The following is a 16,372-nucleotide window of genomic DNA, read 5'->3' as shown; positions in this document are numbered from 1 at the left end:
ATTTCAGATGAGATGCTAGAATACTAACACGTTCTATGATGCTTAATCAGCATAACAAGCACCAGGAAATACTGAGGATAAAAACTGATGCACAAAACAAACAAATTGATCTTGCCTTTTGAGCTTGTCTGAACACTGTCAAAGTACTACTTTCTGAGACTTCTTGTTCCGGCAACAGCTGCACTCCATCCAAGGATCTCTCAGTCTTGAAGAAGGGTCTCGGCCCAAAATGTCAACTACCTATTCAATTCCATAGATGCTGCCTGACCTATTAAGTTCCTCCAGCATTTTGTGTGCACTACTTTGGATTTCCATCATCTGCAGACTTTCTTGTGTTTATAATCTCTCAAGGTAGCCAAATATAAAGCAGGGTTGCTGAAAATAAAACAGTAACTTTTGGTTAACTTAAAATCTCATGACATTCCTCTTTCACCACCACTGAACCACAAGGAATTAGGAATGTCCCTTTTGGTTATGCTGGGTTGCTCTGCTTCTACCCTTTCGAAGCATTCTATTTAGAGGCTCCTTATCTTTTCAGTTGGTTGCTAACAATATAACAGAGACTTGATGAACAAACTCTCAAATCCGTAGAGAGTAAAAAAAACAATAGTGTAGATCTGTCTCTGTAATCCTTACTGACTCGCTCCTTCCTTCCACTAGCCTGCGGATCACCCTTGGGCCAGGTGTAGCACCTGCCTAGACCCCCCCAAAAAAAAATTAGGGTCATGTGAAGCCATGGGAGCAGGTGGTAGATGGTCGTACGAGCAGCCGGTGCAGATCACAAGTCCTGGTTATGTGACCACTGATGCCAGGTAGAGAATCTCTGAAGAGTCTTGATAATGACGGAGGTCACTTGAATTGTAAAGACACTGCCCAGAAGAAGACAATGGCAAACCAATTCTGTAGAAAAAATTGCCAAGGACAATCATGGTCATAAGACCTTGATCACCTACGTTATTCGGCGTGATGTTAAAACAATTTTGTACCTTTCAACGTGCTGTGTTATTTGTTGTGGATCTAAAACAAATGTAAAATCTTTGTTTGAAAATCAACATTCAGTGAAGAATAATTAGATTAGATTAGATTATGAGGATACACAGTCCTCTTTTATTGTCATTTAGCAATGCATGCATTAAGAAATGATACAATGTTCCTCCAGACTGATATCACAGGACAAATCAAGACTGAAAAACTGATGAAAACCACCTAATTATAACATAAGTTACAACAGTGCAAAGCAATACCATAATTTGATAAAGAACAGACCATGGGCATGGTTAGAAAAATAGTCTCAAAGTCTCTCGAAAGTCCCATCATCTCACGCAGACGGTAGAAGGAAGAAAAGGAGCTCTCCCTGCCATGATCCTCCAGCGTCGTAGACTTGCTGATGCAGCACCCTGGAAGTACCCAACCACAGCCGACTCTTGACTCCGTCCGAAAACTTCGAGCCTCCAACCACCCCTCTGACACCAAGCACCATCTCTGCCAAGCGCTCCGACCCCGGCCCCGGCAAGAGGCAAAACCGAGGATTTGGGGCCTTCCCCTCCGGAGATTTTCAATCGCACAGTAGCAGTGGCAGCGAAGCATGCATTTCAGAAGTTTCTTCAGATGTTCCTCTGTGCTTCTCACGTTTGTCTCCATCCAATCAGGATTGTGTACGGCCCCTACTTAACAAATACGATATCCTTTCGGAGCGGCTGCGTGCACTGCGTCATGCCGCCATCTTCTCCTCCCCTCCCCTTTAGAAATACCTTTCAAGGTCCAAGCTCCGTTAATATCAATCTGAATTCTTTTCTGTATAGATTACAGTGGAAAGACAATTTTATTCTTCTAAGATTCACACAGCAAGCTGCTGCCAAGGTTCAAATGGTTTAATTTAATATCAGAATGTATACAATATACAACCTGAAATTCTTACTCTACACAGATATCCATGAAACAGGAAACTCCATAGAATGAATGACAGAGATGTTCAAATTCCAAAGCCCCCCTTCCCCTCTCTCATGCACAAACAGCTGCAGCAGAAGCTTCGACACTCCCCCCACCCCCTGCTTGCACCAGCAGAGGCACTGATGCCCCCCACCATGCAAACAATAGCAAAAGCTCCCCTGAAGGGGAGTTGATCTAGAGTCTATTAAAAAAACGACAGTCCATAACCCAGCACTTTGGTACCTCGGTTAGGCCCTCTCCCCCCATCGAGAGGGAGAGAGAGAAGTTGCCCCTGAAACAATGAGAGCAGAGACCAGCAACTCACTGTTCTGATGTTTCAGTCTTCTGCATCACTTCTTGAAGCTCCAGGCTCGAGGACTGGCAGGGTCTCGCGCTCCATCAGAAAGAGACAGCGAGGGAGCACTCAAATACAGAGGCCTGCCTCCAACAGCAACACACACCACCTGCTGACTCAATGTTTCAGCCTCCTGCCACGCTTCATCGGCGAGGAACTGGATCATCTCCAGTGCCGCTCCCCGAAGGCGCACATCTTCAAGGCAATTCCTGGAGATGGCGAAGCACCCGGCCACAAGGCTGGTCCGAAAACCAGCACTTGCCAAGAACCGTAGTTTGAATGGTAGATCACGGGCTCTGACAGAAACCCAGCCTCCGAGGGGAAAAAAGAAAGAGTAAGAGAAGAATAAGCGGTTTCGTGGATGGACTGGAAGAAGTTGTCTGGGTCTGCAAAATCTGCTGGCACCATTTATAAAATGTGTCCCTCTGTAGCACATTTTGTCTTTATTCTCTTGTAGCCTTGCATGGTACATGTATAAAGTATTTTGGATTCCCATTATGTTTGGTTCCCATATAAATTATCTTGTAGACAATTAAATGTTTTTTGCTGCAACCTTCAGGTCCAGTTCTATGCAACACTTTGCACAGTTGATACAAATATTGAAAAATGTATCATTGTTTTTAAGATGTAATGGAATTTTTAAAAATCTTTGATTTGAAAGAGATACTTACTAATCATGAATTAAATTGCCAAATATAGATACTATTTGCTGCACTTGGAAGGAGAGAATGTCATGGATTATAATTTGTAGCTTGCAACCGTCGGAGAATTATTTGGGTTTTAAAAAGTATCTTTTTTGTTGTTATAGGGATCCAAGCAGAAAATTTTGGAATTGCACTACACTGTCACCTGATAATGTGTGTCAAATAGACAATCCTCAAATATATTCGCAACTGCCATATGTAATGAATGTAACAGCTGTCAATCCAGTTGGCCACAGGACTACGCTCTTGGAATTTGTAGTACTGGACATTGGTAAGTAATTTTGTTAGTTTGGTTGAAATATTGAACAGATACTGAAGTTGTTAAAACAGTTGAATGTCTAATGGCTTGGCTGTTCACAGGAGTGCATCATCTTGCAATAGTGGAAAAATGGAAATATTGTTAGTTACATTTCAAGCTTATTAGTTAAGCTGAGGAAAAAATGTCGATTAATAATATTTTTAGCTACAAGAAATCAGATGGGAGAAACAGGACATAGAACATTAGAGCAGAGTACAGGCTGTTTGACACATGATGTTGTGCAGACCTAGCAACCTAATCCTTTCCTTCCCACATTGTTCTATATTTTTGTCGTTCAAAAATGTCTATAGAAGAATTTCTTAGATAACTCTATGTATCTACCTCTGCTACTACCTTGGCAATGCATCTTGGGTACCAAGCGCTCTGTGCAGAAAAATTACCTCTGACATCTCCTCTACACTTTCCTTCGGTTATCTTTAAATTACGCGCTCTCATATTAGTCATTTCTGCCCCGGGGAAAAGTGTCTAGCTGCCCACTCAGTCAATGCTTCATCATCTTGTACATGTCTATTAATTTACCACTCACCCTCCGTCGCTCCAAAGAGAAGATTATAAACTATGGAGCAAGAACAAAACTGTTCCATTTCTAGCACAAACCATCAGTGAGATTCGCCTGTATTGCCCTATGTGGCTGGCGGCTCACAGACTTTGATTATCAGAGCATGTAAAATAAACATCAGCATACTGGCCCAGCACCAGAGATATCCATGACACCTTATAGCAGTGAAAGTAAAAATGTAAGCACTACCTGCCAATGCCATAGCTGACATAGGCTGTTTTGAAGTGTTACTGTTTCACTAGGAGTGATATCCAGTCATTTTCAGTATTTCAAAATGCTACACACTGGTTTGGAAAAGACAAAACTGCGGATTTTTGAAATACTGTATAAAAGTTAAAAAGTAAACATTGGCAGCACTTGTGGAGAGAGTTAGTAATGTTTCAGGTTATAAACAAGAGAAAATCTGCAGATGCTGGAAATCCAGAGCTGCACACACAAACTGCTGGAAGAACTCAGCAGGCCAGGCAGCGTCTATGGAAAAGAATAAACGGTTGCAGCTTCAGGCCTGGACCTTTTTCGGCACAGAAGGGAGGGGGAAGATGTCAGAGTAAAAAGGATGGGGCGAGGGGATGGAGGCTAGCTGAAGGTGATGGGTGAAGCCGGGTAGAAAAGGTAAAGGTCTGGAGATGGAGGAATCTGATAGGAGAGAAGAGGAGACCATAGGAGAAAGGGAAGGAGGAGGGGACCCAAAGGGAAATGATAGGCAAGTGAGAAGAGTTGCAGGCTACCCAGATGAATATAAGGTGTTGCTCTTCCACCTTAATAGTGTCATCATGATGGCATAAGAGCTTCAAGCTGATGGTTTGCATTCGAACTGTGGAATGCTTAAAATAAAAATAAGCGCAAAGAAAGAGAAATGGGATTATGATGGAGCTGGAGAGAGTGATTAAATAGCAAAAGGTAGTACAAAGGAAGCAACACACATAAAAAATGCTGGTGAACGCAGCAGGCCAGGCAGCATCTATAAGAAGCAGTTCCATTCTGTTATGTAATGTTTTCTTTCTAAACCACTTGCTTGACCTTGCCCTCTTGTCTGGTTCCAATGAAAAGCTCCACAGAAAAACATCTCTCACCTCCCAGAGGACATTGTGCATGGGGACAGGATTTCCAGGAGAGGTGGAAGAGAACAGAAAGAGCTGAGCAGCATGGGAGAAAATTCTGGAAGGTGCCAGAGTAGAACTAGAATTGGTTTTGGCTTATTATTGTCACAAGTTCCAAGACAGTGCAAAGCTTGTCTTGCTTACCACACAGATTTTATCATGACACAGAGCGTTGAAGTAGAACAAAGTAAAACAATAACAGTGCAGAATGAAGTGTTAAAGCTACAGAGAAGGTGCAGAGCAGGTATCAGGAAGTGTGGGGGACCGATGAATATTGAGATTGAGTGGATAGTGTTTGCAGAATGATTAGTGCATTAAGGCAGAGAAGCAGAATTAGGCCATTGAGTCTGCTAATGTGGCTGATTTGTTATCTCTGTCAAGCCCATTCTTCTGCCTTCTCCACATAACTTTTGACGCCTGTACTGATCAAGAACCTATCAAATCCCAGTGACGTTAAATATACTCAATGACTTGGCCTCCATAGTCGCGTGGGGCAATGAATTCCACAGATTCATCACCCTCCGGCTAAAGAAATTCCTCCTCATCTCTGTTCTAAAGAGACGCCCTTCTATTCTGAGGCTGTGCCCTCTGGTCACAGGCTCCTCCACTATAGGAAACATTCTGTCCATGTCCACTCTTTCGAGGCCTTTCAATATTCAGTAGGTTTCAATGAGATCCTCCCTTCATTCTTCTAAGCTGTAGAAAGTGGAGGCCCAGAGCCCTCAAATACTCTTCGTACATTAACCCCTGCATTTCCAGGATCATTCTTGTGAATCGCCTCTGGACCCAGCACATCCTTCCTTAGAGAGGCGGCCCAAAGCTGCTCACTAATTCACTACAAATTAAATGAATGCTCCCTCTGTGACCAAGTGGATTTCCTTTGGATGCTCCAGTTCCCACCCCTCACGCCAAAGGTGTACAGGTTGGTAGGTAATTTGTCACTGTTGGTGTTGCACTCTTAGTGCAGGTGGGTGGCAGCACTGATGGGAATGTGGAGAATAGTTTACAGGCAATATTAGTGAGGAACTGGGATTGCATTGTAAATGTGCATTGATAGATTCAGTGGGTCAAATATCCTCCTACGTTGTATAAAATTATTACTTACATTTCTGATCACTGGTTCATAGAACATAGAACAGTACAGCACATTGTGGGCCAAATGGCCTGTTGTGTTGAATCAACTACAAAACAAATCAAAAACACCCAAGCAAACACTAATCCCTCCTACCGTGTCCATATCCCTCATTCCTCATTCTATCCATGTACCTCTCCAAATGTCTCTTAAAAGACTGTGATGTATTTGCTTCTACCACCATACCGGGCAGAGCATTCCAGGCATCCATGAATCTGAGTGAAAAAGACTTGCCCCTCACCTCCCCCTTGAACCTACCCCCTCTTACCATCAATGCATACCCTCTGTTATTAGGCCCTCTGGCATTAGATAGAAACTTATGCTGTCGAAGGATGCCACACAGCCAGGACTGCTAAGCCAGCTAAAAATAGACATCCCATCTCCTGTCTCATGGTTTATAATTATGTAATAGTTGATGCTCTTCAAGGTACTTTGTGGATGGGCCACAGGTTTCTGTCTCCACCGTCTGTCCAGATGGTGAGTCAGGTCACTGGTCTGAGTGCTGCTGCTACCACGTAACCCAGTACTACCTGTCGCATGGTCGGGTGGTTGGCAACTTAACCGGCTCCCCCACCAGGCTTGCCTGGTGAGAAGGGTGGCTAGACACCCTGCAGGACAAAAAACAAGACTTGTCAAAGGGCGGATGAACCCTCTCGTAGGGTCAACGGCCATCTAGCAAACACGTGCTGCAAAGTGCGGAAAGGGCATCCCTTGCATCAAAGCTTGGTCTGGCCATTCACTGCAACAGAGCTTCCCCCAGCCGTCTTGGACCCCACCATGCAGCTGGATCCGGGAGGGGATGTTGAGAGGGTGGGTCTGGACCTGTGCAACCCCCTACTCACCTAAATCCACTCGCGCGCACGCTGTTCCTTTCTGAGGAGTGGGGTACCACCCCAGTAACTGACTGAAAAGAACCATCATCATCCAGATAGCCAGAGAGAGATGGGGGAGATGGTGGGTTTTTGAGTTGAAAATCCTCCAGTCCTTCTACTGACTGCGACAAAAGAGCCCTGTGTTACCAGCAGATATCTGTTACAGTGTTTTTCCAGTTCAGACGATGACGATTCTCTGTCTTTGTTTCAGTTCAGCCTGATCCACCTACAAATTTAAAAGCTGAGCCTGTGTTTGGATCTCCCAGAAGAATAAGCGTTCGGTGGAGTTATCCTTCATCATGGAGTTTACGTTTTAACTTAAAGTTTATCCTGGAGTACAGACTTCAGCAGAATGACTTCTGGTTTCGGGTAAGTTCATCAGTGGTTTCACATTGCTCCTTGTGGTTTGTGTGGAGGCTTCTGATGAATTTGGAGGTCTGTTGAGAGCACTTACACCAGCACAGATTTCTGAAGATGCAGTTTTTGTTTTTCTTCTTGCAGTGGTCTTGGTCACGAGCTGCTCTTGTGCTTCTAGTATGGCAAAGGCTGTTTTTTAGGTGGCAGGATGGGGATGGGTCTCAAGGAGACGTGAGTTGCTCCTTCCTTCTGCTGGCCTGCAGGTCACCCCTGGGCAAGCTGTAGCATTTGCTTCGCCTCCTGATCAGGGTCATGGAAGCCATGGGAGCTGGTGGTGGATGGTCGTATGACCAGCTGGTGCGTATCACAAGTCCTGGTTATACGACCACTGACACCAGGCAGACAATCTCTGAAGAGTATTGATGATGGATGGGGTCACATGTCTTGTAAGAACATTGCCCAGAAGAAGGCAATGGTAAACCACTTTGTGGAAAAAATTGCCAAGAACAATCACAGTCAGGAATAGACCATGATCCCTCACGTCATACGACACAGCACATAATGATGATAATAAAGGCTATTGTAGTTGCACTCAGTTTGCTGTGGTCAGGTACCCGAACCGTTAGAACTCGTGGTCCCAAAACACATCCTACACAGTCAAGAAGGCTCAACAATGTCTCTACTTTTTGAGAAGGCTGGACTCTGCACATCCATACTCATGTCATTCTACAGATGCACCGTATAGAGAGCATCCTAACAAGCTGCATCACTACTTGGTAAGGAAACTGCCCAATACATCACTGGCACCAGCCTACCTGCCATCAAGTACATGTATACATTAACGTGCTGGAAAATGGCCATTAACATTATGAAGGATCCCTTCCTGCCCTGTTAATGGACAGTTGGTCTCACTCCCATCAAGGAGGAGGTTATGAAGAATCCACATCAGGAGCACCCGACTCAAAAACAGTTACTTTCTCCAGGCAGTAAGGCTGATCAACATCTCCACCCACTAACTCCACCATACCTTTATTACTTCTCATCAGTCATCTGATGTACTGCCTAGCATCACTTTATGGAGATACAATCAATTTAGGATGCTTCGGAAAAAGTATTCAAGTCCCACAGACACATTTTACCGCCTTATTTTCTACATTTAAAATGTATTGAAGTCAGAAATTTTTGAGCTAATCTACCAAACATTGTACATCATGCTAAATCAAAAGAAAAGTTCCAAAATCTGTCAACAATTTACTAAAAATTAAAAACCAAAATTGTTAGGCTGAAGAGTATTCGTCCCTTTGTAATTACTATGCTAACTTTCTTTGTATGCTATATATACTTCCCCATGTGTTGATGTAGAAAGTTGAAGGATCACCTATTTTCAATGAATTCAAAAAAATAAATGCCCCTCTCTGTGTAAGGTCCAACATTTTGGACCAAATCAAAAGTGAAGATGAGGGCATTCAAGACAAGTCAGAGAAATGATAATAGAGAAGCACAAATCTGGGGAAGGGTACAAGGCCATCTCAAAGGCACTGAACATACCTTGGAGCTCAGTGCAGTCCCTTTGGGGGGGGGGGGGAAGTGGAAAAGATATGAAACCACAGCCACACTGCCTACATCAGGCCAGTCTTATAAACCTTGTCGCAAGAGAAGAATGGCACTTTTAAGAGAGGCTACTGTGATGCCAACATTTATTTTCATTGTGTGTGATGTTTTTGTTATTATTGTTATTGTATTCTTTATCTTACTGTTTTTTTTGTGCTGCATTGGATCCAGAGTAACAATTATTTCATTCTCCTTTACACTTGTTTACTGGAAGTGATATTAAACAATCTTGAATCTTGATCAAAAATGCATGAGTATTTATAATTGATATCAATGCTAGACTAATCTTGGGCAAGTATACATTTTGCTTCCAGATGCTAAATTAAATTGCAATATATCAAATACACGTTTTCAAAGTTTTTGTTAATAACATTTGAGAAAGTCGGGAAAAAGAGATTCAGCAGAACAAATGGTGCTTTAAGGCAAAAGACAATTATGATTTTATGTAATACATGACATTCATTTTTGAATAACTTTTGTACAGTTGAATGAAAAATCAGATAGTAAATATAATTTAAATGATACCAGCTGTACAATTGGCTTACAAATTTATTCATCCATATTTGTGTTTGTTTTTGTGCTTTTAAATTGAAACCGATGCATAAAGTTGAAACATAAAAGGAATTGATGACAAAATTAAGCTTGTGGAAAATAGTGGTGCTAATGGGTTTTGTATGCACGAGGACTTTCCACGATGAGGTTAGGTCACCCTTCTTTCTCCAGTCCTCTGACTCCAACACAATTAAACCTAATAATCCTAACTTAAAATGCACAATCTCTCTGTGTAAGTTCATGTCTGTGTCGGGTTTTTATTCAAAGAAAGAAAATGTGATGTTGATGGGCTTCGGGCTTTGGAGGGCAACTGTTTCTGCATGGTGCTTCAGCAGCTCCTCTTTGTTCTAACTCTACCACATTGTCAGGTCTTGTCTCTCAAAAAACTAGTCAAAAAGTAAGTAAACAACATCATCAAAGAATAATAACCCAGAGCCTAGGTTGTTTTAGCATGTGAAAATCTTGATTTTGGAAGGCTGAAAGTTTTACTTTTACTTTATACTTTATTGTCGCCAAACAATTGGTACTGGAACGTACAATCATCACAGCGATATTTGATTCTGTGCTTCACACTCCCTGGATTACAAATATTAAATATTTAAAATAGTTAAAATTAGTAAATATTAAAAATTTAAATCATAAATCATAAATAGAAAATAGAAAAATAGGAAGTAAGGTAGTGCAAAAAAAACGAGAGACAGGTCCGGATATTTGGGGGTACGGCCCAGATCCGGCTCAGGATCTGTTCAGCAGTCTTATCACAGTTGGAAAGAAGCTGTTCCCAAATCCGGCCGCACAAGTCTTCAAGCTCCTGAACCTTCTCCCGGAGGGAAGAGGGGTGAAAAGTGTGTTGGCTGGGTGGGCCATGTCCTTGATTATCCTGGCAGCACTGCTCCAACAGCGTGCGGTGAAAAGTGAGTCCACGGACAGAAGATTGGTTTGTGTGATGTGCTGCGCCGTGTTCACGATCTTCTGCAGCTTCTTTCGGTCTTGGACAGGACAACTTCCATACCAGGTTGTGATGCACCCTAGAAGAATGCTTTCTACAGTGCATCTATAAAAATTAGTGAGGGTTTTAGGGGACAGACCAAATTTTTTTTTGTTTTCTCAGGAAGTAAAGGCGCTGGTGGGCCTTCTTGGCAGTGGACTCTGCTTGGTTGGACCAAGTCAGGTCATTTGCGATAATGACCCCGAGGAACTTGAAGCTTTTGACCTGTTCCACTTGCGCACCACCGATGTAAATTGGGTCGTGCGGTCCGCTACTCCTTCTGAAGTCAACAACCAATTCCTTCGTTTTGCTGGCGTTGAGGGATAGGTTATTGTCTTCGCACCATGCCACCAGGTTCTTAGTTTCTCTCTGTACTCAAACTCATCATTACCCGAGATACGGCCTACAATTGTTGTGTCATCAGCAAACTTGTATATTGGGTTTGATGGAAACTTGGCTACACAATCATGGGTGTACAGTGAGTACAGCAGGGGACTGAGTACACAGCCTTGTGGGGCACCGGTGCTCAGGGTGATTGTAGAAGAGAGCTTGTCCCCTATTTTTACAGCCTGGGTCCTGTCTTTGAGGAAGTTGAAGATTCAGCTGCAGATCTGAGTGCTAAGGCCCAGGTTCTGGAGCTTAGGAATCAGTTTACTATGGATCTTCATTTACCAGGTAAAATTGTTGAGAAGTAAAATGGTGAACGTGCAGCACTGAGCAAAGTGCTGGAGGAACTCAGCAAAGATCATTCCCTGCATTCCCTTATCCACTCATCTCTCCCACTGATTTCCTTCCTGGTACTTATCCTAGCAAGTGGAAAAAGTGCCACACCTGCCTCTATACCTCCTCCTCACTACCATTCAGGGCTGCAAACAGTCTGTGCAGGTGAGGTGAGACTTCACCTGTTAGACTGTTGGGGTCATCTAGTGTACTTGATGTTCCCGGTGTGACCTCCTATATATCGGTGAGACCCGGCGTAGGTTGGGATTTGGTTTTTCTGAGCGCCTCCACTTTGTTCACCATAAAAAGTGGGATCACCAGGTTGTCATCCCCTCCCCCTGTCCTGGTTTTGCCTATCACCTGCCACCTCATACTACCTCCTGCCCTGCACCCCACCTTCCTACTCTGACTTCCCTTTCTTTTCAGCCCTGAAGAAGGGTCTCGGCCCAAAACATCGACTGTTTGCCTTTTTCCATAGATGCTGCCTGATCTGCTGAGTTCCTCCAGCATTGTGTGTGTGTGTGTGTGTGTGTTGCTTTAGATTTCCATCATCTGCAGAGTTTTTCATAGTTGTAATTATTCTCAGGATTAGACAGCCTCATGAAACAGAAGTTTAATTTCTGTATTTTTATTTATCCAATTCCAAAATGTCCTCACGTAGCTTCTAGGAACATATAATACTATTTGGGGTACATTTAATATTCCTGTTTATTCATGGAGATGTTTCTCTACTGAAGGAGATGTAAGGCACTTCTTTCCTCTGCTAGCCTTCAGGTCACCCTTGGGCAAGGTGTAGCACCTGCTTAGCTCCCCGATCAGAGTCACTTGAAGCCATTGGAGCAGGTGGTGGATGGTCGTACGAGCAGCTGGTGCATATCACAAGTCCTGGTTATGCGACCACTGACGCCAGGCAGATGATCTCTGAAGAGTATTGATAATGGTTGGAGTCACTCGTCTTATAAAGGCACTGCCCAGAAGAATTCAATGGCAAACCAGTTCTGTAGAAAAATTTGCCAAGAACAATCATATTCAATAGACCATGGTCACCCACGTCAAATGACATGGCGCAGATTTACGATGATGATTCATCTCTTTATTCTTGGGTTATTCGGGAACAAAGGACCCTAAAACTAGGTTTTATGCTCCAGCGTTCATGGAGGCTGCCAAATGTTCAGTGCTTTGTAATCTTTCTCCCAGGGTATTTATTATTGGACAAAACAATTTGATAATTTGCTAATCCTAAATGTACTGTTGGATGGATTCCAATTCAAAGCAGTGGAGCAGAAAATCTACGCTTCACAAAGACATTGAGAACTGAACTATGAATGTCCTTCTGCAGAATTTACCACCCAGTCTGGGATACATGCTTATGGATTACCTTATGAATTAATCCTTGTTTTGGGTGCCAAGTGTTGGAAAAAGGACTTCAAATTTGCCACAAAATAAATTTCCGAAGGCTGTCACAAGCTTGCATTTAAATAAGTTTATTGGCTTGATTGACAATTTGCCAACTGTTCCCTCCCCCGGACCTACCTGAATAATTATACCACAATAATTTGCCACAATAGCACATGGCTTGCCTGCAGAAAGCAGAGGGTCGTGGTGGAGTGGTGTCCCACAAGGATCAGTTCTAGGACCTCTACTTTTCATGATTTTTATTAACAACCTGGATGTGGGGGTAGAAGGGTGGGTTGGCAAGCTTGCAGACGATGCAAAGGTTGATGGTGTTGTGGATAGGGTAGAGAATTGTCAAAGATTGTAGAGAGACATTGATAGGATGCAGAAGTGGGCTGAGAAGTGGCAGATGGAGTTCAACACAGAGAAGTGTGAAGTGGTACACTTTGGAAGGACAAACTCCAAGGCAGAGTACAAAGTAAATGGCAGGATACTTGGTAGTGTGGAGGAGCAGAGGGATCTGGGGGTACATGTCTGCAGATCCCTGAAAGTTGCCTCACAGGTGGATAGGGTAGTTAAGAAAGCTTATGGGGTGTTAGCTTTCATAAGTCGAGGGATAGAGTTTAAGAGTCGCGATGTAATGATGCAGCTCTATTAGTCCTGACGAAGGGTCTCGGCCTGATACGTCGACTGTACCTCTTCCTGGAGATGCTGCCTGGCCTGCTGCGTTCACCAGCAACTTTGATGTGTGCAGCTCTATAAAACTCTGGTTAGGCCACACTTGGAGTATTGTGTCCAGTTCTGGTTGCCTCACTACAGGAAGGATGTGGAAGCATTGGAAAGGGTACAGAGGAGATTTACCAGGATGCTGCCTGGTTTAGAGAGTATGCATTATGATCAGAGATTAAGGGTGCTAGGGCTTTACTCTTTGGAGAGAAGGAGGATGAGAGGAGACATGATAGAGGTATGCAAGATGTTAAGAGGAATAGATAGAGTGGACAGCCAGCGCCTCTTCTCCAGGGCACCACTGATTAGTACAAGAGGACATGGGTTTAAGGTAAGGGGTGAGAAGTTCAAGGGGGATATTAGAGGAAGGTTTTTTACTCAGTGAGTGGTTGCTGTGTGGAATGCACTGCCTGAGTCAGTGGTGGAGGCAGATACACGAGTGAAATTTAAGAGACTACTAGACAGGTATATGGAGGAATTTAAGGTGGGGGGTTATATGGGAGGCAGGGTTTAAGGGTCGGCACAACATTGTGGGCTGAAGGGCTTGTACTGTGCTATACTATTCTATGTTCTATAACAGTTTTACCAAGAGCTGCTACACTATCTGCAGAATCTCTTGTGTTTTTTACTCCTTCAAACCATTGTTTTTATTTTCCCTAAATATGAATTTCCACCTGCTGATATATTCAGAGAAGTTTGGGTGGGTACATGGGTTGGAGGGGCTTAAATTAGGCTTATCTGTCTCCACTGGGCAACTTTTGCAAGCTCACTGTCAGATTTCTCCAAAACAAGTACTTTTGCACTAAGGTCTGATGCACAGTGAGAAAATACCAGGAGAGTTGATCAATTCAAGGATTTTCTCAACTCCTTTCCAAACAGAAGCATTGGCTGGTGACTGAGAGAGTCATAGGGCAGTACAGTATGGAATTAGTTCCTTTGGCACCTCTGTCTATCCCGAGCAAGATGGCCATCTCAGTTAGTCCCATATGACTTTGACTGTGGAATGATTGGTGGCAGCCAGGGTGGTCTGAGATCTGAGAAACTGCTGATCTCCTGGGATTTTCATAAAGAATAATCTCTCGGGCAGGGGTTCCCAACTTGGGGTCCATGGACCCCTTGCTTAATGGTATTGATCCTGACATTGCAAATGTTGGGAATCCTGCTCTAGAGTTTACACAGAATGCCATGATTAAATTAAAGCATCTGGTGAGTGGCAGTTCTGTGGGTGAAAACACCTTGTTAATGAGAGAGGTCAGCGGAGAATGGCCAGATTGGTTCAACCTGACACGAAGGTGACAGTAACCCAAATAACCGTGTGTTACAACAGTGGTGCGCAGAGGAACATCTCTAAACGCACAACACATTGAACCTTGAAGTGGATGGGCTACAGCAGCAGAAGACCTTGCTGGGTTCCACTCCTGTGCCCAGTAAAGTAGCCACTGGGTGTACTTCAGCACCAAGTTTAGCCAAATTCAGTGTTAATAGCTATTTACATTTTCAAGCCTACCCTTTGTACACAAACAATTTGACTAGATTTCTGTATTTTCCACGGCCGCATACAAATGTAGTTTTTATTGCAACATCTTTTTTGTTATTCTTGTAAATCAATTTGAATGACTATGTATGCATGAAAGTAAACTATTGACTCATGTTCTTTAATTTTCAGCTCGAGACGTTCAAGGAAGAAGTGACTATTACTGATGCCATTGGCGCGCAACTATATTTGATTCGTGTTAAAGCAAAAGATTTCTTTGATTATGGGAAGTGGAGTGAATGGAGTTCAGAAGTACTGGTCACTACATGGACTGGTAAGCAAAATCATGCAGAATGCAGAACAGCATGAAATCTTCATTTCAAAATTCACTGAGTAAACTTGGTTTGGTCGAACTTGATGTGGTTATTTCAGTCAGATCTAATAACCCAGCAGATGTGAAATTTGTTAACTTTGTGGCAGCAGTTCAATGCAATACATGATAATACAGGGAGAAAAAGAAAATGAATTATAGTAAGTGTGTAACATAAATTTTTTAAATAACTAAATTAAATAAGTGGTGCAAAAAAAAGGTAGTGTTCAAGGTTTCAATGTCCATTCAGAAATCGGATGGCAGAGGGGAAGAAGCTGTTTCTGATTTGCTGGGTGTGTGCCTTAAGGCTTTTGTACCTCCTTCCTGGTGGTATCATTGAGAAGAGGGCACGTCCTGGGTGGTGCAGGTCCTTACTGACGGCTGCCGCCTTTCTGAGGCAGCACTCCTTGAAGATAACCTGGGATAAATTCTACAGCGCCCATAGCAGCTAACGTTATTAGGCAAGTACAATGCAGGAGTTGTACATCTCCACACATTGTGAATTTCACAGATGGTTGACGGACGTCCATAAAGATGATCAAAGGACCAAGTAAATCATTGACCAAAGTGATGTGATAATAAGGGAAGATTAAATAAATCTCATTAAGGGAAGACGAGACTCTTAATGCATCTGACCTTCAGGTGTGGGGAAGAAGAGCTTGAAATCTAATTTGATGGCTTTAGTTGTTTTGCAACTCAGCTGTTTTTCGAAGAATGGAAATTAATTCTAACCTTTTGGCAGGTGAAATATTAGACAGGCCATCAGAAATTGCAAGCACGAATTTATAAGAGCAGAGGTTGGGTGCTTGGTTTATTAATTCTGCTCTGCCGTTTAATAACTTTGCAGCTGGTGTTCTGGTGTTCTAAATGGGTAATCTCTGCTGCCCAGTAGAGCACGAGAGTTCTGCTGATTCTGATGTCTTGATTTTCAAGACTCCTTATCTTTGTTATTGCCAGGATTGGTGGTGGGGTTAAGCTCTCACTGCGTATTGAATGCTCTCAAAGATGTACATCTCAAATAGCTTCTGTCAGCCAAGTCTAAAGTCTGGCCTTCATGTGTGGCTTAGCTGCTAAGCCCAGTGGAAGTTTCTACTGACAGGAGAAGGAGCAAAGCTGGGTTACTAGCACCTTAAAACCACTCACTTTGGGCAGATGGGTCTCGTCAGCTGTAGTTGGCAAAGAAGGAAATCTCTGCTCTCAACCCTCCAC

The 16,372-nt window shown here is 43.2% G+C and overlaps 1 protein-coding gene across 4 annotated transcripts in view; it reads left to right on the top strand.

Moving 5' to 3' along the window:
- LOC140194916 (interleukin-11 receptor subunit alpha-like) overlaps positions 1-16,372 on the top strand; it is a 125,630-nt gene that overhangs the window by 93,331 nt on the left and 15,927 nt on the right. For all 4 annotated transcript variants that reach the window (XM_072252298.1, XM_072252300.1, XM_072252297.1 and 1 more), the window contains exons 6-8: positions 3,093-3,259; positions 7,182-7,339; positions 14,986-15,127. In XM_072252298.1, the coding sequence (XP_072108399.1) occupies positions 3,093-3,259; positions 7,182-7,339; positions 14,986-15,127 (467 nt within the window). The remainder of the gene's footprint in view (positions 1-3,092; positions 3,260-7,181; positions 7,340-14,985; positions 15,128-16,372) is intronic.

This window comes from Mobula birostris, chromosome 3 (genome assembly GCF_030028105.1).
Source record: "Mobula birostris isolate sMobBir1 chromosome 3, sMobBir1.hap1, whole genome shotgun sequence".
Lineage (NCBI taxonomy): Eukaryota > Metazoa > Chordata > Chondrichthyes > Myliobatiformes > Myliobatidae > Mobula > Mobula birostris.
This window is presented reverse-complemented; position numbering and strand designations above follow the sequence as displayed.